The sequence below is a fragment of the Erythrolamprus reginae genome, unplaced genomic scaffold (assembly GCF_031021105.1).
Source record: "Erythrolamprus reginae isolate rEryReg1 unplaced genomic scaffold, rEryReg1.hap1 H_21, whole genome shotgun sequence".
Classification (NCBI taxonomy): Eukaryota; Metazoa; Chordata; class Lepidosauria; order Squamata; family Dipsadidae; genus Erythrolamprus; species Erythrolamprus reginae.
Window position 1 is genome coordinate 273,939 of NW_027248475.1, and position 22,968 is coordinate 296,906.

A 22,968-nucleotide genomic window follows, 5' to 3' on the forward strand; every position below is an offset into this window, starting at 1 on the left:
CTTAGAAATATTAAACTATTGCTTACTAATATTAACCTTATACTAATTTCTCAATACATATAATAATGATAATGATAATGAATTTATTGTCATTGTCAATACAATGAATTGTCATTGGCAATGAAAGTCGTGTGACCCCCAGAGACCAGTCCCACCATACATAAAATCAGAATAGGTAAATTTAAAATAGAATAAAAAATAAAATAAAAAATAGAATAAAATGTCCCACCCACTACAAATTTCCCACCCTGAACCACTCAACCATCTACATGACAAACTGAGTAATATTGTCCAACAGATCACTGATGGTGACCCTTTAGTTCATTGTTAAATGCGAGTATAGCTCTGGGATAAAAACTATTCAGGAAACGTGTGGTCTGAATTCTAGTTGTTCTATATCTTCTGCCAGAAGGCAACAGTTCAAAAAGATTGTAAGCAGGATGAGAAAAGTCTTTGAGAATGTTATGTACCTTCCTAGAACAGCGAGATGTGAAGATGCCATCCAGGGCGGGTAGCTGGGGCCCAATGATGTTCTGGGCAGTTTTAATAATTCTCTGTAGAGCTTTTTTGTTTGCTACAGAGCTGCTCCCATACCAAACTAGAATGCCGTATGTCAAGACACTCTCAATGGTGTTGCGATAGTACGACAACAGTAGATGCTGAGATAAATTTAGTTTATTTTTATCCGTGCTGCCACATATAATTTATTCTGTAATTTTTTAACACACTCATGTACTTCCCTTGTTCTTCTAACCCTTCATCTATCAAATTTGAAAGTAAAAGCATGATATGGGATAACATTCACTAATTGTATTGATGTGTTTTCAATTATATTTGCAAATATTGAGAAAGGAATGCCTTCTATGTTCTCTGTTGATAGAGGCCAGTTCCAGTTCTCTTCTTTCACTTTTGTAACAAATGATAAATATATGATTGGTTCAAAAGTATGAAGATTACTATGAATATTAAACAAAGTTAGGTTCAGTGTCTACTGAAGTCAATATTATCCCCATCCTCTTGTGAATGATATAATCGCTGTGAATTTAGACTTCCACTGATTTATTTGTATTTATCCTGATATAAACATTCTGATATATGAAGCTCATCTTAGACATGGTAATCTCTTGGTTATTATCATACCAAGTTGCTTATTAACTGAAACAAAGACCCTCTAAATAGGTATAAATTTATAATACTGATACAAAGTACTTTGCTATTTACAAATCAGTTGTTAAAAAACATTATTTGAAAAAAGGATTGGAATTATAAATCTATAATATTATTAAAGAATCTGGCATCACAAATTTCCTGAAAGCCACAAGAGAAAAATGAAACTGTTTGTCTTTTCTAAAAGTAACTTACTTTAATGAATGCAAGCAGACACTGTTCCCCCCTTGATTTATCATTGTCTTAACCCTGATATTCTCCTCGCATTTACTATACACTTGTTACCCTCTGGGTCTTTTTAGACCCGGAGTATAAAAAGGTTGGTTCTAGCTACTGGAAGGGTCTTTTTATATACTTTTTTCACTAGTATACTAATTTGAACATTTCTGAACACAATGAAATGAAAATTGAAGTGAAATAAAAAATGCTTATTTGTTTATTTTGCTCATCAAACCTTGCCTCCCCCGTTTTTGTGAAATGTTGTTCATTTTCATCTAGATTAGGCTGCAAAATCTGACTTTTTAAACCAGATTTGGTATTGGGAAACTTATTTGAACATTTCTGAACACAATGGTATGAAAATTGAAACGAAAAAAGTGATGCTTATTTCTTTATTTTGCTCAGAAAAGGGCCTCCCCACCACATCTGTGTGCACATTTTTTAATTTATAGATAGAATAGCCTGCCAAATCAGAATTTTTTTACCATCTTTGGCATTGGCATACTAATATGAACATTTCTGAACATAATGAAATGAAAAAAAAATGTTTTGAACACGTGGAGTCCTCCGGCCATATGTGACCAGGAGTAAAAAAGGTTGGTTCTAGCTACTGGAATGTTTTTTTAAAATTCCTTTTTTCACTAGTGTACTAATTCGAACATTTCTGAACACAATGAAATTTCCTTTTTCAAACGGTCCCTATAAAGCTACCCAAAAAATTCTATGACAAACTAAAAAAAATAGCACATCAATTTATATGGAGCAAGAAAAAAGAGAGAACTGAATATAAAAATATACAAGATCATAAGACTAGAGGGGGGATGGGAGTTCCAGACTGGAAATTGTACTATATAGCCACCTCAATGTGTTGGATAAAGGATTGGATAACCTTCAGGGGGAAGAGAGCATAAGCAATAGAGGGTTTTAATCTTGAATTTGGATGGCACTCTTTCTTATTTGGGAATAAAAATAAATCTTACACTCACTTCAAACAACATCTCATAAGAAAAAGCTTAATAGAACCTTGTCTAACAGTTTGAAAATCCCAGTATTTACAAATCCCAAGATGGATATCACCAAATGAGGCTATTATATACCCTAATATAATGAATTTAAACAAAATAATAACATATGACCAAATTGGTAACATTGGTAACTTTTTTTGCCCAGCAAAAACTATACACCCCCCTCCAAAAAAACCCCATCACCCTTAGAAAGAATGAGAAAAAGTCATGGAATTTCAAGTTTCAGATATGCAGGGAAATTTTTTTACAGGGTCTCAAACTTCATTTTGGGTCCTTTTAGACACGAGGGGGATACCAGGGTTAACTTACCATTTTGAGAAGAGAAGCCTGGCCAGAGAAGAAAAACAGCAACCAGGGACAGCTTCATAGTTCTTCAGGTAATCTCTCAACCACTAAAATTTGTGAACTTTATGTTGCAATGGTAATAGCAAACAAATCAAGCAATAGTTCAACTTTTCAGGCAGTTTTTCCAAATCTTCTTCAGAAGAAAAAACTTCCACTTTCATTCCAGTGTTGAGCAATTCTGAGCTTTTCCAAGGTCTTCAGTAGCAGCAGCTAACAACAAAATTATTATATATGACTTTTATGAAAATTTCTTGACTATAGAAACCACTTTCTCATTCTTCCATGTCTTAAAACTGTATTTTTATTTTATTACAAATCACCCAGAGTGAATAGACAGTGAAAAGGGTAATGTAGAAATTTGATGATCAATAAAATTTTATATCTGTCATATCTATTTTATATTTATATCCTGTAGATATCCTGTTTTTTTCTTAAATTATTCTGGAGTTTTTCAATCTTTAGCAACATGCAATTAAACATTAGAGAATCATATCAGGGAAACTGTTTCTACAATTTGCTAACCTGTTGTTTTTTCACCAAATACCTCAGATCTAGGATTAGTTTGCACTTCAACAAATATCTAGAAGCTCAAAATACTATCAACTCCCGAGAAAAGAAATTACTTACTTATCAGAAGGATACAATATCTATCCTCCTTTTATTAACAACGAAAATTTCATTTTACAAGGAAAACTGTGATTTTACATTTTATTTCATTTTTTCCTGTTTTGTCTTTTAGAGAAAATATGTTGCCAGCATTTTAAATTTTTTCTTAAATTCAAAAGTCTTATTTTTATAGGTGTTTATAAAACTCTTTGCTACAAATTCCATTTAACTATGAAGAAAACAATATGTTATCTTTCTTGTCCAACTTGAATTGATTCAAAAAGATCCCCTCGTTTTTTCATAAATGTAAACTAGGGGTCCCCAATCCCTAGTCCATGGACTGGCATGGGCCGTGATAGCCAGAGAACAGTATGAAGAATGGGCAGATTTTTCTGAAAGTTGTCAATGGAATTCCTCCTCAGATCCACCCTCTTCTACAAGTGTCTTGGGATATGAAACACATGAAAATATGGTAAGGATTAAGGAGTTCCTGGCAAGAATTTCCATTACACATGAGAACAAAAAAAAAAATAGAAACTCCAAGATTTTTTAACCCTTTGTCCATAATTACTGCTAGATTCCAGAGTAATCCACTTTTGATGGCAGTTTTTCTATCTTACACTATAAAGTTAAACTTGTTCTGGTATGTTCCTGAAATTTTAATGTCTTTGTGTTTATCTATGATTATTCTTTTTTCCCCCAGCCATTGAATTGGTCAGTTCCAAATCAGCTATTAGCTCAATTTTTGTTTTGGACTTAATTGCAGCCATTCAGCATTTTATTTAGGGACCTAAAAAAATTAGGAATGAGCAACATTAAGACATAGGGAGATACTTTTTCTATTTGATTCCTTTTCTCATTGAATTTTTTCTTTCTTTTTCTATTCTATTTCTATTCTGGTTTGGACCAGAAGGCTGGCTAGGTATATAGAAATAATGTGAGGGAGACTTCCGGTTTCGCTGAGGACCGCAGCGGAGTCTCTTGGCAGGGCTCTGCCTTGAGACCCCTTCTACCCTCCCAGAGGTCGCTCCAACGCGATCGGATCGAGTCCGGATGGCTCGATCCTAGAACAGGGGATTTCCCTCTGTCCGAGGAGCCATCGCCGAGGCTTCGGGGACAGGGGGTCTGTCCTGCAGCTCTGGAGCAGGGAGCACCGGTCCTCCTTCAAGAGGACACGGCCATTGCGATCCCACTAAACCAGCGGGAAGCAAGAAACATCAGAAAGTAAAAAGCAGAGAATCAAGCAACCCTAATCGAAAAAGGAATATTCCAAAGAAGCTACAATCAAGGTAAAATTTTTATGTTCCATGTTAAGTAAGAAGATTGAAGTATAAGAAAGCGGAGAATTAAAAGTTTAAAAGAAGGCGAAAGAGAAAGTTGTTAAAAAACATTGTATCCAGGCGCAAATTAACAGCTGGAACTTACTTTCACTACTTTCACTCAGTATTTTGAACTTCGATCGGAATTGTCAAATTTTTGCAAACAAGGGGAATTTAGACGATTTTAAAAAATGAGACACTAAAAGATTTATCATATACAAAATGATATTATTTGGTTGAATTTTTTTTCCCCTTTTGAAGTAATTTGTTACGAAATATCAGAAAATGAAGTCCGGGCTGGGATTTTTCTAGCGGAAGGATCAAGACTGCTCACTATCTATTTACAAAATTTGAATAAATATATATAAAGAAAAAATTCTTTTCCTCTACTCGGGATTTTCAAGATTTGGATTATTTGATTGACTCTATTTGGATTACTTCGTTGGATCATTTCATTTGGATTAACAGCGGTTTTGGATTAACAGCGGTTTTGTCGGATTTGCAGCGGAGAGGCTTGACATTTTACTCAAGCTGCGAGAGACGGATCGACTTCATTTTAATATTGTGAAATTAAACTGTACTTGTTTGGAAAACTAAGCTTTTACAAACTTTATAAATTTTTAAAAGACTATACTTTATTATTCTTATTTTTTTAATCAACGGAACTTCCTTGTAGCATTCATTAAAGTGTTTCTGAAAACAAACTAGATCTTCAATCAACAAACCATCCTATTACAACTGGAATATTAACAATTGTTTTTCTGCATTTTCCTTCTCATAACTTCAACCTTTGAATTTCAAATTTATATTATATTATAATTAATCTTGGTTTTGTCTATGCATTGCTAAATCCTTGGTCTCCTGCTCCTCCTTAATTGAATAATAATCCTTTTTTTTAGATTGCCCTCTCTTTTTCATCCTCTTCCTTCTTTTTTCCCCCTCCCTTTCACCCCCTTTCTCCTTCTCTCTCCGCTGGTTTTATCTCTCTCCCTTCCTTTCTTTTTCCTGCTGTGCCAAATTAACTTTTTTTTTCTCTCTCCTTGATACAAATTTTGGTTTTAGAGCAATAAGAATTAATAAGTTATACTCTGCATTTGAATTTTAATCGTATTTGAATTATATTTTAATAGAAATTTAGTTTCTATTTGAATTTGAATTCTTATTGTTATTAATTTAGTACAATTAATTGTGTAGGTTTGGAATTTATAGTAATTGTCTACATATTGCCAACATAAAATAACATTAACTTTAAATTTTAAAATGTCAAGTACTTCCACCTACACCAAAACAATCAAGAAGCAGACATCTGTTGCGTCCTCCCCTCAAAGTTCACCTCATCCATCCCCCGCACAGCCGGTCTTATCAGCAACTATGTTTACCAAGGAAAAGGACAGAGAGAAATCACAACAACCTTCTCTGGCCTCAATCCAAGAGACACTAACCGCATTAAATGACTTTATGCTCCAATCTCAACGAGATGCAACTCACCAGAGAGATGAAATAAAAGCTGAGATGGCTGAAATGAAAGTAAACACAGGCGAGATGAAAGACCAGATGAAGGAGATTAAGCAAGCCTTGCAAGACAATGAAGAACGAATGAAAGCAGCTGAGGAAAAGGCGGAGAAAATGGAGAAAAGAATTGACCACCTAGAGGACAGAGCTGCTTCACGCTACAGAGGATATGATGAATCAATCACACATCTGGAAATGCAACGTGCGTCATATGGACTACGATTTCAAAATATAATAGAAGAAAAAGATGAAGATTTAAAGGCCATCATGGCTGACATTATTGGGAAAATCCTCCAGATGGACCCACTTGAAATAAAGAGAGAAATCGACGAAGTCTTTAGAATTTCAAACAGCTACATACGCCGTTTTAATCTTCCACGAGAGATTCACATCAAATTTGTAAGAAAAAGCTTGAGAGATGACATATTGCATTGGTCAAGAGCTGGTCAATTACAACACAAAGGCAAAGATATAAAAATATTAAAACAAATTCCAAGACGTGTTCGAGAGACCAGAAGTTTCTTGACCAAACTTCTGATTAAAGAAAATATAACGTTTCGCTGGCTTATTCCACAAAGACTATCATTGACATGGAAATCAACAAGATATAAGTTGGAGAACTTGGATCAAGCAAGAGATTTTTTTGAAAATAGTGGAATAAGCGAAATGGAACAGTTAACAAAAGAATTGGAAGCAATGCAGGCGGAAGCCATGAGGGCATTCACACAAGCGGAGGAGCAGGACCAAGGGGCCAGAAGAAAGCAACCTCAGCGCGAAACCAAGAAATACAATAAATGACTGCATCGAGAGATTTTAAAAAAAATTCGGTAAATGTCAATGGACTTAACGAACCAAAGAAAAGAAAACAAATGTTTTCCAAAATCAAGAACCAAAAGGCTCAAATTGTGATTCTTCAAGAAGTACATATAAAAAAAAAGTAATCGGAATTTACTGTTAAATAACAAAATTGGAAATATGTATGCTGCATTAGCAGATCAAAGGAAAAGAGGAGTGGCAATTTATGTTGAGAGGTCTATAAATTCCAAACAATTATTTAGTGATAATGAAGGTAGAATTTTGATTGTCCAGGTTGATATTGAACCCAAACCTCTTGCTATTGTTTCTATATATGCCCCAAATGATGATCAAATTGCATTTTATGAAAAGTTATATCAAAAAATTATAGAGTTAAACTTGGAAAATATGTTAATTATTGGAGATTTTAATGCTATAACAAATAGACAATTAGATCATTCGGGGGAGAAGAAAAGTTGCAAAAAGAAAAAAAAGAACTTATTACCCTCCACTTTTCAAAAAATGAAAGCAGAATTGTTATTGAATGATATTTGGAGGGAAAGACATCCTCATAGAAGGCAATATACTTTCTACTCAAACCCCCACAAAATTTGGACTAGAATAGATATGGTGTGGGCTCCCAAAATAACAGCAGAGTATATACAAGAGGTAGAAATAGATGTTAATACTTGGGCGGACCACAACCCAGTTATAGTTTATATGAGAAATATTAAAAAACACTACAATTGGCAAATGAATAGAAATATTTTGAAAGAGAAAGAATATAAAGAATGGATCAAAAAGGAATTTAAAATATTTTTTGAAATTAATAAAAATACAGATACCACTCCACAAAACTTATGGGATGCGACTAAAGCATACATAAGAGGATTAACAATATCTTATACAGCAAAATATAATAAAGAAAAGAAAAGAAAATATGAACAATTAATGAACGAATTAAAACAATTAGAATCTTTATCACAACAAAATATGAAAAATAAAGATTTGGGGGAAAAAATAAATTTAATTAAACATAAAATTAGACTGCAAGAACAAAATCAGATATTGGAAAAAATAAAAAGAGCTAAGCAACAATATTTTGAGCATGCTAATAAACCAGGTAGATGGTTAGCATATAAACTGAGAAAACAGAGACAATCTAAATTAATTAAACATTTAGAAGATAAAGATGGAACAATAAAATATGACTCAGAGGGAAAAGCAAACATAGTTCAAATTTTTTTTAAAGAATTGTATAAAGATGATAACATTGAAGAAGACGTAGTATTTAAATACCTAGAGAGTTCAGAGTTACCACAAATAACAGAAGAACAACAAGAGAAGATGGAGAGCCCAATAACAATGGAAGAACTCCTTACAATTATTAAGAAGCAGAAAAACAACAAAGCCACGGGGCCAGATGCTATTCCAGCAGAGTGGTATAAAATAGAAAATGAAACATTAAGAAATAATATGCTGCAAATTTTTAACGAATGTAGAGTAGATGGTAAAATTCCTAAATCATGGTCGGAATCTTTGATAACTTTAATTCATAAACCAGATACAGCAAAAGAAAAAATTAAAAACTATAGACCAATATCCTTATTGAATGTAGATTATAAAATATTTATAGCAATATATGCAGATAGGTTGAAAACCGTAATAAATAGTAAAATTCACTCAGACCAAAATGGCTTTCTTCCAGGTAGACAAATTAAAAATAATCTTAGAACAATTATCAATGTATTAGAGTATTATGAGCAATATTCAGATAAAACATTATCTTTAATGTTCCTAGATGCCCAAAAAGCTTTTGACAACGTGAATTGGACATTTATAAAGATGCAATTAAATAGAATGAGATTTGGCCCCAAATTTGTTAATTTAATAGATGCTATATATTCAGAACAAACAACAAAAATCATATTAAATAATGAGCAATTAGAAGTGTTTAAAATAAATAAAGGAGTTCGGCAAGGATGCCCTATTTCACCCCTTCTCTTCATTATGACTTTAGAAACACTATTAATAAAAATAAGAGCAGATTCAAAGATAAAAGGCTTAACAGTTGGAAAAGAGACATATAAAGTCCAGGCTTTTGCAGATGATCTGACCTTTATAATGGAAGATCCGATAGTTACAGCACCAAGATTAATCCAAACAATAGAACAATATGGTAAGGTAGCAGGTCTGAAAATAAATAAAAATAAAACAAAATTTATAACCAAAAACATGAACAAAATACAAGAAAGTAATTTAGAATGTATTACTGGAATACAAATAGTTAAAAAAGTAAAGTATTTGGGAATATGGCTAACAGCCAAAACAATAACATTAAAAAATGATAATTACATAAAATTAATTAATGAAATTAAAAAGGATTTGGAAATATGGAATAATTTAAAAATATCCTTTCTGGGAAGAATTGCCACGATCAAGATGAATATCTTACCTAAGGTATTATTTTTATTTCAAGTGATCCCAATTAATCCAGGGGCAAACTTTTTTAAAAACCTAACAAATGTGGTAAAAAAATTCTTATGGCAAGGGAAAAAGGCAAGAATTAAGATAAATATGTTAGAAGATATAAAAGAGAGGGGGGGTTTTGCCCTCCCAAACTGGAAATTATATTACCAGGCAGCCGCCTTAACATGGATTAAAAATTGGATAACTTTAGAGGACATGAGAACATTAAAATTAGAAGGACATGATCTTATGCTTGGCTGGCATGCATTTGTTTGGTATGATAAAGATAAAAACCATTCTTATTTTAAAAGACATACATTGAGAAAATACTTATTCGACGTATGGAAAGATATAAAGAAAAACCACTTTTTAACAATCCCGGATTGGGTTACCCCTTTGGATGCAATAATACACCCAAATTCTATTAAGGACACAAGAAAAATAAGATATAAAGACTTGTTAGACAATCAAATGAAATTAAAAACTAGAATGAAATTACAAGATGAAGGGATACAAATTGATTGGTGGCACTATGCACAGATTAGATCTAGATATCAGAAAGACAGTATACTTTACATATTTAATAAAAGTAAAAATTTGTTAAGCGACTTAATTACTAAAAATCAAAATAGGGTAATTGGAAAAATATATAAATATTTGATTACCCACAAGAATATCGAGTTAACATTAAAAGATAGTATGATACACTGGTGTAGAAATATAGGCAAAGAAATAGATTTAGATACATGGGAGAAAGTTTGGATGTGTAATTGGAGGATGACAAAGTCAGTTTCTTTGAAAGAGAACCAAATTAAAATGTTCTATAGATGGCATCTCCCACCAAGCAGAATAGCAAAAATGTTCCCAAAGACATCACCTCTATGTTGGAAATGTAAGAAAGAAATAGGATCCTACTACCACCAATGGTGGACATGTAACAAAGCTAAAATGTACTGGAAAATGATAGAGAAAATGACAAAAGAGATTACAAAGCAGAAAATAGATTTTACCCCGGAGTTTTGTTTATTAGGAATTACTAACCAAAATTACAAAAAAGAAATTTTGTATTTGATTATACATATTTTTACAGCGGCAAGGATTATCTACGCGCAAAATTGGAAAGGGGAAGATATCCCCAAAGAAGAGGGAGTTATTGCAAAAATATTAGACTGCGCGGAAATGGACATGATGACAAGACGCTTGAATGATCAAGAAGAAACCAAATTTTATGAAACATGGAACAATGTTTATGAATGGATAGATAAGAGAAAAAAAATAAAGATAGAAGATTAATAATAAGTATAGATATTTTGGTTCAAATTACTCCTTTTTTTTCATTGAGATTTATATTAGATTTAGTTTATATATATAGAATAGAATTTTTTAAGACTGTTTGACTTGAAACTAGTTAGAATTTTCTTATGATATCAATTTCTTTCTATTAGATATTTTTTGTATTAGTAGCATTGAATTATGTATTTAATCATGTATTCCTTTTTCTGTATCTGCATTTATACTTTTGAGAAAAGCAGGGATGATACATCCTTACACTGTATGTTAAATGCTTGTAAGTCTGTATGTTATTTTAAAGAAAATTAATATAAATATTTGGAAAAAAAAAGAAATAATGTGAGGACTTGAGACATCATGTGTGACATGACATCATCATGCAAATATTTGCAAATTATATATTAATTTCATTTGCACAATACCTTCATAGACTCTGACCAAAGAGCTAATGCCTAGCTAGGACAAAGGGGTGTAAACTAGCTCATACAAAAAGAGATGGGTTAGAGAATCACTGTTTTCACTAAAGAAAAGATGAGATTTTTCTGACTTAGTTCAGAATGTTTGCGATTCCAAATGTGACATGCTTTCTTTAAAAAAAAATTACTTATTGACAATAAAAAATCCTTCTTTAGTAATTGTAATGTTGCTCAGCTACCTAATCAGTGGTGGAGGGGGCGGGGAAGCAGCATTCTGATTGGAGAGCACTAAATACTCCCTTGGTAGAATTTCTAAAAGTAAATAAAATATACAAAGTCTTCTTGTTACGATTGGCTAATGATTCACTACATTTATACAGACTAGAGTTTTGTTTATATAATGAACCCTTCATATATATTGATCTACAGATCACCTCCCTTGAATTGGGTTGTGATGTATTTGTGTCGCAATCAAGCACATTACTAACTGAGCATTTTGTAAATCCTATTAAATAATATGTGGATATTTGTTTCTTTAGATGACTCCCTTTATTAACCTTTGGCTCCATTATCCCCATTTTATAGGGAGGGGAATTCACCATCAGGTGTCAGCCCTGGATGCCATCTTTTTCTTTGTATCTTCAGGGCTGCCAGACTTGGTGGATGGACATGCTGTGGGAAATGGAAAGGGATTGGATGACGATGGGGCGAGTCATAACAACATTCTTTCCCTGGGAGTCAGGGATGTTCAGTCTGCACCTAGAGAGACATGACTGGACAACAACTCCAATTAGGATGGTGACCTGATTGGGCCATGCAATGGACATGTGGGCATAGGGGAAGGGATTAGCTTTCCTTTGGGTGAGGAAAATTTGAGACTTTCAGATCTCAAATGCATCGATAAAATATTTCTAATAAAAAATTAACTTTGAGAAAATGTCTGCCTTGGAGTCTTACTTGGTTGAGGGTGTTACTTGGAACCATGTCATCCAGCTTTTCCCCTCTAATATGATAAGACTTCTTCAGGTGGTATCAGGGGAATAGCCCCTCTTACAACTGTAGCTTTCAGTGTTTTCCTGCCACATTTCTTCTTCTGTGGTTTGTACATCTCTGAATTGGGAATGCAATCTATTTTTTATTTTACCTAGACATTCCTGCATTCAGGAGCTCCAAAAAGCTTTGGTTTTTCTTGATGGTCTTCTTACATGGATCCGTCTGCATGGTGGTGACATTTGCCATCATTATATCTTGATCAGATCCCTCTGCTATAAGAGGTCCTTAGAATGAAGGAGGAACTTTGTTTAACAATCACAGTCCAATGACATCCTGCAGGAGTTCGATATTTGGTCATCAGGTTTATAGGTACATGTATCCCTGTTTGCAGCTTCCTTCATCACCTTCTAATTACAGTGATACCTTGTCTTACAAATGCCTCGTCATACAAACTTTTCGAGATACAAACCCGGGGTTTAAGATTTTTTTTGCCTCTTCTTACGAACTATTTTCACCTTACAAACCCACCACCGCTGCTGGGATGCCCCGCTTCTGGACTTCCGTTGCCAGCTCCCCTCCTTGGGAAACCCCATCTCCGGACTTCCATGTTTTTGTGATGCTGCAGGGAAATCCCAGCAGGGGAATCCCAGCAGTACAAAAACGGTCACTTCGCTGGCAACGGAAGTCCGGAGGTGGGATTTCCCAGCAAGGGGAGCTTCAGTGAAATCGCAGCATCGCAAAAACACAGAGGTCCGGAGGTGGGGTTTCAAGAACTTCAGTGTTTTTGCGATGCTGCGATTTCACTGATGCTCCCTTCACTGGGAAACCTCACCTCCGGACTTCCATTGACAGCAAAGCGCTCATTTTTGCGATGCTGGGATTCCCCTACTGGGATTCCCCTGTAGCATCACAAAAGCACAGAAGTCCAGAGGTGGGGTTTCCCATGGAGGGGAGCCTCAGAGAAATCCCAGCAGTGCAAAAACAGGTGCTTCGGCTGGCAGAAGGGGTGAATTTTGGGCTTGCACGCATAAATTGATTTTCCATTGATTCCTAGGGGAAACATTGTTTTGTCTTCCAAACGTTTCACCTTAAGAACCTCATCCTGGAACCAATTAAGTTTGTAAGACAAGGTATCACTGTATTATCTTCTCTGCTAGAAGCCCACCAACTTCTCATCTCTTTTGCAACTTTTGCAGCATCTGTCTGGTCCATTATTTTCTTCTTCAACTCTTGCAGAGCAGTGAGATTAAATAAACAAGTTATTCTTTCTGATCTGCTTTTCTCCCCAGTGTAGCACTTCTCTAAAAAGTGCAAACTGCAAGTTAACTAGTTCAGTTTTGTCATCTTAGTTGATTGGAACCATTTACTGGACACTGCTACTGATCAGCTTTCAGTTAAAGGCTTTTCTTTGCTATGAAATGATTCATGAGTTGCACTAAGTCAGTGATAGCAAACCTTTTATGGTTCGCGCCCCAAAAGGGGTGTGCATGTGTGAGGGGGTGCTAGCATGTGTACAGATGCCCACACCTCTTCCCACCCCACCCCCACATGCACAAATTGCCCCAGCACTGCACACACACACACACAGGCCTTTCTGAAGCCTGGTAGGTGGAAAAAATTGCCCAATGGACAAACCGGAAGTTCAGAAAAACATACTTCCGTTTTGCTGTTGAGCAGTTTTTTGCACTCCAGAGAGTTCAGGGAAGTTCCTCTGGAGTGGAAAAAGGGCATACATTTGGAGCTTCTTGGGCTGCTAGGCGGTGGGTGTGGCAGGAGCTATCTCAGTTCCCTCGTGCCTCAGCAGCCGAGAAGCCCCCAACATGCAGCAAGGATTCCAGGCATCCTGGCTGGTGAGGAGGTGGAAGCAGCAGTGAGCCAGGTCAAGGTCTCCCTTTGCTCCTCAAGCAGCTCAGAGCCCATTTGTGTTTGGCTCCTGTTCCTCATTTGGTTCCCTGAGAGAGACTGGCTGAGATGACAGAGCCTCCCTGCTCTCCCTTCCCTTCCCCTTTGTGTCAAAGCAGCAAGTATTCCTGGGAGTCAGCAGGCAAACAGGAAGGACAATATTCTTAGCCCGGGCTAAGAAAGAGTTCCCAAGCTCTCCAGAGAAGAAGCTTGAAGTTATGCATTGTTTTTTTTTTAAAGTCCTCCTGTCACACATGTGTGTGTGCAGGCTCCCTCCCTCCCTCCCTCCTTTCTCCCTTCTCCCTTTTTTCTTACTGGCTTTGCAAGGATCTTTGTAATCTATGGCTTCAGCCTGATACCCTGGGCTGAAATTGTAAATCCAAGCCACAGCAGTGGGGGGAAAGAAGAGCAGGTAGAAGGGAAACTCTACTCTAGATTAATTATTGAAAATAAAATAAAATAAAGAAAACTGGGAAAACCATTGCACTTTTCCTTCCCCTCTTTCTCCTTTGCTGATGCATTGCCATCATTACAGGGCTGTCATCAGTGACGGGCTACCAAAATTTTTACTACCACACTGTGGCTTATGCAGGACGCCCTGCATTTTCTTTCAACATCTTTCAGTGCAAATTGGGTGCTCTGGGGTGGAGCTCCATTTCCGCTAACTGTTGTGGTTGGCTCTGTGCCATCTCCTGCTCCAAGGACTGTGCGGGTTGGTGTGGGACAATCCTCACATTATCAGAGGCCAGTTTTACTGCCAACAGCTTCGGAAAGTGATGCTTCTGTGTCAGGGGAGGATTCTGGGAGTGAAGCAGGATCGGATGAGGAGATAATTACAGGCAGCCCATTAGCTAATTGCCCCATTAGTGAATCATCATCATTGTTAGATTCAAAAGAGGAGGTATTCATAGATGCGCGCAGACGCAGGTTTATGACATGGAAGGAACAACTGTGCAAGTATTATAGGAAATAAGGGAGAACACCTGTTGCTGGGGCAATTAGGATAATTGGGCTGCTGATAAATTGCAGTGTTGTTGCCTCTCGGTGTGGGAGTTTATCCATTTTATGAGAGAGAGAGACTTGTGGTTTGCTTTGGGATTGACAAAGACTTTTGTGAACTGCTTCAGGATTTTCAAGGACAATTCATAGTTAAGTAAGCATGAGGACTCTTGAACAGGATGTGTGTGGCCGTGACGTCTTCACAGCTGCTTTTTATCTGTTTTGCTTTTGTTTTGGTTTAACACAACATTCAAAGTGTGCATTTTGTGGGAGAGCACTTGGGCTGATAAAAGTGCATTTGAACAGTATTTTTTCTTTGTGATAAACTGCCTTTTTTACTTTACAAGTGAGTGTGTGTTTGAATTTATACTTCAGACTTAATTGGGGCTTGTAACGTGACTCCTGGCATAACACTAACCCACTGCGTTCCACCCCGTCCGGGCAGTAGCCCACCCCTGGCTGCCATGCTACTGGCCATCCTCCTCCCCCCCATCAGGGCATCTCTTTTTCTCCCCGTTTGCTGATGTGCAGCCTGACTACAATACGAAAACAGTGGAAAACTCGGCAAAGAGTCGACCGGGATAAAAAAGAGGAGGGAAGAGTTCCCAGCAGCCTGGTACCTCAGCTGCTCCTGCTGGGGCTTCCCTCTCATGCAAAGGAATCAGGAGGCTGCCATGCACATAGGCGTGTGTAGTGAAGGGCTACCAAAATTTTTACTACCACACTGTTAAAGTGGCAAGCAGAATTATTATTGTCTCCCAAGCTTGGGAAAGGGTCAGCTTGACCTCAGTCTGGCAGAACGAAACTAAGATAAGGGAAGGGGGCATTGAAGTGTCAGCAGAAAGTTATTAATGGGTCTTAAATCTGCTTAAGCAAGATGATTGCAACAAACAGGATGTCTGGCTTGTCAATGCATATGATGTATACCGATATCTGTTAATTTCTCAATTTCCCCAAATTTCCTGTAACTGTATGACCATATATGGGACAATATGTTATGCTGATATGTTATATTTTAGAATAGGTATAAAAAGAAGTCTCTGTAATCTGTTCAGGGTTCAGGCCGTTTTACTTTGTAGTTTGTGCTTTGAACCTGCGCAATAAACTTTCCTTGCTGAAAGAGCTGGCTTAAGTCTCATCAATTCTACAACACTGTGGGCGTGGCTTATGTAGGACGCCCTGCATTTTCTTTCAACATCTTTCAGTGCAAATTGGGTGCTCTGGGGTGGAGCTCCATTTTCGCTATCCCACTGTGTTCCCCCCCATCCTAGCAGCTGCCCACCCCTGGGCGTGTGTGTCTATGTGGAGGCACATGTGGCAAGCAGCAACGGCTGTGGTGGTTAGGCAAAAAAGTTAGTTTTGAATAGGTTCATTTTGTGCAGAACAATGAATCAGACTGAATTGATATCATAAAAAATTCTAGCTCATTTGGCCTTAAATAACAGCTTTTGAAGGAATGTAGTTTGGGAAGTCCTGTGCCAAGTTCTAAGGTTTATCTTAAATTTTAATTACTTATAATTATATAATTTCATTCTGCAATAACAAACAATCAAAGCAAAGCAAAGCAAAGCAAAACAAAACAAAAACAACTATAGAAATTCCTCTGGATGAACCTCCATCAGATTCTGATCATCAAAGTACATTTGGCAATTTCCAGAGCAACATAAAGAGCACCAGTTTCTTCCTGGATCTTGGATTAGACTGTAAATTGAATTATTAAATGTTTGGCAGCAAAAATGATTAACAGATTTTTAATAAAAATTTTAAAAGTACTAAACTGGTCTATATGTAAAAAATCAATTTCCATTATCTGTTGTCATAACTTTAAGATGGGCTGCTGATTGATAATTCAGGTTAATCAAACATTTACAATTATATAAATGTATGTATATATATAATCTACATTCCTCACTCAAGATGAATTTTTAATAATATATTTATAAATTTATATTATAATAGTTAATCCTTAAATAGAATATCCTTAAAGATGTTCTGTAAACTTGTTTTTAAATGTTATCAGTAATTTCAGTTGGTAAAATGTCTTTTACAGAATAGGCTTTCATTTTGGATCCACCGCTTATATTTGTATACAATCCAGCTTCATGTGTCATATTAAAGAGAATGATATATTATTTCAGACATTCATCTTCTGGTTTTAAGGGTGCTGTATATGTCCTGTTGTTCATGAACCTAGATCTGTAAAATAAAATGTGAACGTTAAGTAAGAAATAAATTTGCATCTGTACATTTTATGTAATTATTTTTTTAAAACTCCATTCATTTGATCTGTAGCTGAAAGCAGCCTGCAATCATTTTAATATATCAATCTACATGAGCAAGATGATTCTGAAAGTCAGTATCACCCTTTTTAAAACAAATGGTTAGTGGCTCACTGCAACAAATTTAATCAGTGAGCACCGTAAAGATTTCAGTAGAAAGTAAGTAATTCTTAGTTTGCAGGATAACTCTGCATTCCCTCTGCCAGGAGTTTGATCCTGACAAGCTCAAAGTTGACCCAGCCCTCCATCTATCCAAGATTGGTAAAATGAAATCCAGGATTGTTGGGGACAATGTGCTGATTGTGTAAACTTTTTAGAGAGAGCTGTAAAACACTACAGAGTGGTCTATAAGTCTAAGTGGTTTTTTGCTGTTGCTAATATCAACAGCTACTAATTTAGTTAATTTAATTTTTTGTTCTGGTCTTGTGACCTCTGTTAGGTATTTATAAATATGCACATAGACATATCTGTAAGGGAATAAATTGCATATTGCATATTGAAGCTCAAAGGACAGGGTACTATTTCAATATCAATGTAATGAAATAAATAAGTAAAGTGTATGAGTGTTCATTTGGAACGATTCATTCTGAAGCAACTAAATTTGTTGACTGCGGTAATGAAATGAGTGAAAATTGCCCACTGAGTTTTTACTCATTTTAGCTCCAGCACAGAGAAATATTCTGGTCTTCATCTTGGAATCTGTCAGGATTCATCAAGAGAACAGAAGAGATGAAATGCTGACAGATTTAACATTCTGCCCTTATTCCTCATTATTTTTAAGCATTATCCCCATAGTGCTTTTGTCCCATTGCTCTAAACTAGTGATGCCAATCTTAATTTTATTGAGGGCTGCATCAGGCTTCTATTTGACATTTGACCAGGGTGGGTGTGCCCAGCTCAATGTCAATCATGTCGGGGGTGCCTGTGGGGTAAAGTGACCAGATTTTTACATTGGTAAAGAGGGACACCATTGAAGGGGTGTGTGTGTGTGGGGGGGGGGGGGTTCTTGATTAAAAATATGGTCTACAAAAAATATCTTTCTTTTTTTCTCTCTCTCTCTTCCTCCCTCCCTTTCTCTCCCTCTCTCTCTCTTCCTCCCTCCCCTTCTCTCTCTTACTCTCTCACTCCCACACCTTTCTCTCTCTCTTCTTTCCTTCCTCTCTTTCTTTATTTCTCTCTCTCTGTCCCTCTTTCTTTCTCTTCCTTCCTCTCTCTTTCTCTCTCTTTCTTCCTCCATCTCTTTCTTTCTCTCTCCCTCCTTCCATCCCTCTCTCTTTCTCTCTCTTCCTCTGTCCTGTTTTATTTCTCTATTTCTCTCTCCCCCTCTCTCTTTTTTTCTTTCTTTCTCTCTTCCCCCTCTCTTTTTCCTTTCTCTCTTTCTCTCTCTTCCTCCCTCCCTTTCTCTCTCTTTCTCTCTCTTTCTTTCTCTCTCTCCCTCCCTGTTCCTTCTTTCCTTCCTTCTTTTCTTTGTTCCTTCCTTCCTTCCTTTCTTTCTTTCTTTCTCTTTCTCTCTCTTTCTTCCTTACTCTCTTTCTCTCTCTTCCTCCCTTCCTTTCTCTCTCTTTCTCCCTCCCCCTTCCTTCCTTCCTTTCTTTCTCTTTCTCCCTCCCCCTTCCTTCCTTCCTTTCTTTCTCTTTCTTCCTTACTCTCTTTTTCTCTCTTTCTCTCTTGCTTCCTCCCTCTCTCTTTCCCTTTCTTTTTCTCTCCCTCCTTCCCTCCCTCTCCCTCTTTCTCTCTCTCTTTCTCTTCCTCCCCCATTTTTTCAGCAAGGCAGGGCTCAGCAAAGGGGCTAAATGGAGAGTCCCTTTGAAGATCGTGCCCTGGCTGAGGGGGGGGGAGAAATAGAGGAGGGGGGAGAAGGGGTTCAGGAGCTGAGGCACCCAGCCTTTCACAAGATTGGGCTTGCCAGAAGGACTCACATGGGAGGCAAAGGAAGAGGAGAACTTCCCGAGCTGCTGAGACTTGTCAAACGCCTGGCTGCTTTGGCTTTCTCCTACCGGCTGCTAGCTCCACCTGCCTCTTCAGGGAGGGGCCTGGCTCATCTGGACTTGGAGGCTCCCACCCGGGTGTTATTCAGGAGGGGATCTAGGCTGGTGGGAGCAACTTGACGGGAGGCTACCCGGCCTGGAGCCACTGATGACTGCAACAGTGACTGTCAAGCCAGCTACCTCTGCCCAGCAGTTGATCTTTTAAAAAAGCATTTTTCAAATGCCCCAGGACACGGGACAAATTATCAAAAAGTGGGACTGTCCCACCAAAAGCGGGACATCTGGTCACCTTACTGTGCTCTGCTCCCAAACTCTGTTTTTGGCTGCAATGGCCTCCTGCAATTCGCACATGACCCTCCTGAGCTTCATTTCACTGGCAGAGGCAACATGGGTCCTTTGTTCTTTTTTGGGTGACCCCTCAGCCCAGATCTAAGCACTCTGTGGGCTGGATCTGGCCCCTGGGCCTTGAGTTTGACACCCATCTTCTAAATGGAAGAATCTTTTTTATAACCCAGGAATCTTAACAAATATCAGAAGGGATGGAAGGGATCTTGGAGGTCTCCTAATCCAACCCTTTGCTCAGGCAGAAAACCTTATACCATTTCAGAAAAATGGTTGTCCAATCTCTTCTTAAAAACGTCCAGTGTTAAAGCATTCACAACTTCTGGAGGCAAGTTGTTCCACTTATTAATTGTTCTAACTATTAGGAATTTTTTCCTTAGTTCTAAATTGCTTCTCTCCTTGATTACTTTCTACCCATTGCTTCTTGTCCTGCCTTCAGGTGCTTTGGAGAGCAGCTTTACTCCCTCTTCTATGTGGAAACCCGTGAGATATTAGAACACTGCTATCATATCACCACTAGTCCTTCTTTTCAATAAACTAGATATACCAAATTCCAGCATCCTTTCTGTATATGTTTTAGCCTCCAGCACCCAAATTATCTTTATTGATGTTGTCTTCCTAAAGTTTCAACGTCTTTTTAAAATTGTGGCAATCAAAACCAGATGCAGTATTCCAAGTGTGGTCTTGCCAAGGCGTTACAAAGTGGCATATAAAATTGGCATGATATTGAATCTATGCCTCTTGTAATGCAGCCTAGAACTGTATTGGCTTTTTTTTAAAGCAGCTGTAGCACACTGCTGGCTCATATTTAAGTAATTGTCCACTAGGACTCCAAGATCCTCTCACGGTTACTACTATTGAGCCAGGCACCACCTACAGTATGTCTGTGCATTGGTTTTTGTTAGATAGTATCCAATGTTCAAGTCTATCTATTAATGTTCAATGTTCAAATCAAGTCTGTTAATATGTGTTCTGATTTAGAAGAAATGCAGAAGTTCAAATTATTTTGGAATCCATTATATCCACAAATTTAGCTGCCAGACCAGCAGTGGGTTGCTCCCAGTTCAGCCCAGTTCTTAGAACCAGTAGCACCAGCGGCAGGAAGTTCTGCCCATCTGCCCAGGATGCTTGTACACATGCACAGAAGTGTTGCGCATGCACATAAACACATGTGAACCAGTAGTAATGGATTTTAGAACTCTCTACTGTGCTAGAGCTAGGTCTGTTAAATATTTCAAGTGATTTTTAATGCATAGATATAGATATATAGGCCGACAGATATAGATAAGGTAACAAAATGTTAATATTGGTGAATTAAAGTATTTTGTTTGAAAATATACATACAGGAGTACAATTCGGATAGTCAAATTTCCCATCCACACAATAAACTGTGAATGCTTTATTTGGATTTGGTTTATAGCCTCTTCTACATATAAATTGCACTCTATCTCCATCCTCGGAATATATTTTTCCTTCTCTTCTAAAATACTTCAGCGTTATATTGCGTTCGCTCATATCTCCTTCATCTGTGGTACAAGCGGCTGCAAAAGGGCACAGATCAGATGACATATAGACTTTACACTGAGAATTCGTTTGATAAAGCAATTAAAGTTTAGGTTAGATATTTTATGTTGCAATTGGGTAAAAAAATTAGAGATCTATGTAAATGCATTTTGCCTCCCCCTCCTTTTTGTTTCTCATGAACTAATTATCAGTCTTGAACTATTCCCACAGCCGACTTACCGGCCGGTGGGGTTTGCGGCGATCGGCGGGGGATGGAGGCCGCCATGTTGGGGGGCGGAGTCACGGCACCCACGTCGGGTGCCGTGACCACGTGGTGCGGTGCGTGGGCACCGATTGGCCGGGCGAGTGGAGGCAGCCCTATAAGAGGGGGCTGCCTTGTGGCGCAGCAGTCTCGCCCGGAGCATCGTGAGGCGAGGCTGCTGCTGTCTTTCCCCCCAGCGAGCTGCGTCACAGGCCTGAAGGCCTGGTGCGCAGCCGAGGAGCGCCGGAGCGTCAGGCCTTCGAGGCCAGAAGAGCCGCGAGCGGCAGCTGGAGCCTTAGTTCGCTTCGGCGACACCCCCCCACAGGGTTTGGAGGCGCATTGGAACAGGGAGGCATGGCGGGGGGCGGACGTGGTCGCTCGGGGGCACGGCGGCGGGCCTCGGGGGGGCAGGCCGGAGGGCCGGGGGCCCCCCCCACGGAGCCCCGCCGCACCGGAAGAAGGAGGGCGCCCAAGCGGGCGTGGAGCGAGGCCCCAAGGGCAGGGTCTGCCGGGAGGCAGGATAGCGAGGATGGCCCCAGGGGGGTGGCGACCCCCAGGGGGCGCTCGAGGGGCCGTAGGGGAGCGGCAGTGGGGGCGAGGGGGCCCCGCCAGGGCCGGGCCCCGCCCGTGGACCCACTGGGGGCCCCAGAGGAGTTTTCCAGCGCTGAGGAGGGGCCTCTCAGTGGTAGGGAATCAGGTTTCTCTGAAGCAGAGGCTTCTGCTTCACGGCCTGCCAGAAGGGGGCAGGGGGCGAGGGATTCGCTTTCTGTTTCCTCACGTATACTGTCTTCATTACTCGAGAAACTGGAAGAGAGGCCAAAGAAGCGGGGCAGGTCTCGTCGGGGCCGGGCCACGCCAGCTGCCGGCGCGGATGGGGCTCGGAGCTCATCGGAGTCGGCTGGGAGCCCGCAGAGATCCCACGAGGACCGGCATGCGCAGTCAAAGACCAAGCGGAGGAAGGCCAGCAGGATGGTATCCGGCTCTGAGGAGGCGGATGACGACTCCTCTCACTGGGGTGAGTGCCCTATGCCTAGGCACCGGTGGTCCCTCCCAAGAGGGCCTCGTGGCCGGCTACGGGCTTCAAAACGCACGACACAGGGGGGTCAGAGGACCTGGCGCTCCCGCACAGCTGCGCAGGTCTGGAGGCGGGGGCGTAGAAAGACAGTGGCTAGGAGGCACAAACGGAAGAGGGATACCTCGAGGGACAGCTCTGGGTCAACTACCTCGGGGTCTACCAGTACTTCTTTTGACAGCGATAATCCTTTCGCGCCGGGCCTACCAGACACTCCGCTCAGTATGCACATGTCCCAGTCCCTCAAACGTAAAATTTGGCGGGGCGCTTACGTGGACATGTTTCAGATTTTGCTACCGCCTAAGTCAAAGAAGGAGAAGGATAAAGAGGGCAAGAAGGGGTCGGAGGACCCAAAAGGCACCAAAATGGACAAGGGAATTCTGTCGTGGGCGTATGCATTTTTGGCCTACCACTCTGTGGTGGTAGAAGATGATGTCCATAAGACACATGAGCTCATCTTGTACA

General features: G+C 38.9%; 2 protein-coding genes and 1 long non-coding RNA gene across 12 annotated transcripts in view; all 3 read right to left on the bottom strand.

Annotated features, from left to right (window-relative positions):
- The window catches only part of LOC139155479 (complement factor H-related protein 2-like), a 36,926-nt gene extending 33,965 nt beyond the window's left edge, over nucleotides 1-2,961 (bottom strand). For 5 of the 7 annotated variants that reach the window (XR_011557074.1, XR_011557075.1, XM_070730624.1 and 2 more), the window contains exon 1: nucleotides 2,721-2,739. Coding sequence is in view for 2 of the 7 variants with exons in the window: in XM_070730623.1 (XP_070586724.1) it covers nucleotides 2,721-2,778 (58 nt within the window). In the remaining 5 variants the exon portion in view is untranslated. Of the gene's footprint in view, nucleotides 1-2,720 lie in introns of all 7 variants that reach the window. The other 2 variants (XM_070730623.1, XM_070730621.1) reach the window with 2 other exon arrangements.
- LOC139155477 (uncharacterized) overlaps nucleotides 1-22,968 on the bottom strand; it is a 297,390-nt gene that overhangs the window by 88,729 nt on the left and 185,693 nt on the right. The gene's annotated exons all lie outside the window — the stretch shown is intronic.
- LOC139155478 (complement factor H-related protein 1-like) overlaps nucleotides 16,541-22,968 on the bottom strand; it is a 71,466-nt gene continuing 65,038 nt past the window's right edge. For all 4 annotated transcript variants that reach the window (XM_070730618.1, XM_070730617.1, XM_070730616.1 and 1 more), the window contains 2 exons: nucleotides 21,011-21,207; nucleotides 16,541-17,253 (listed from right to left, as the gene is read on the bottom strand). In XM_070730618.1, the coding sequence (XP_070586719.1) occupies nucleotides 17,248-17,253; nucleotides 21,011-21,207 (203 nt within the window). In that variant the 3' untranslated portion in view covers nucleotides 16,541-17,247. The remainder of the gene's footprint in view (nucleotides 17,254-21,010; nucleotides 21,208-22,968) is intronic.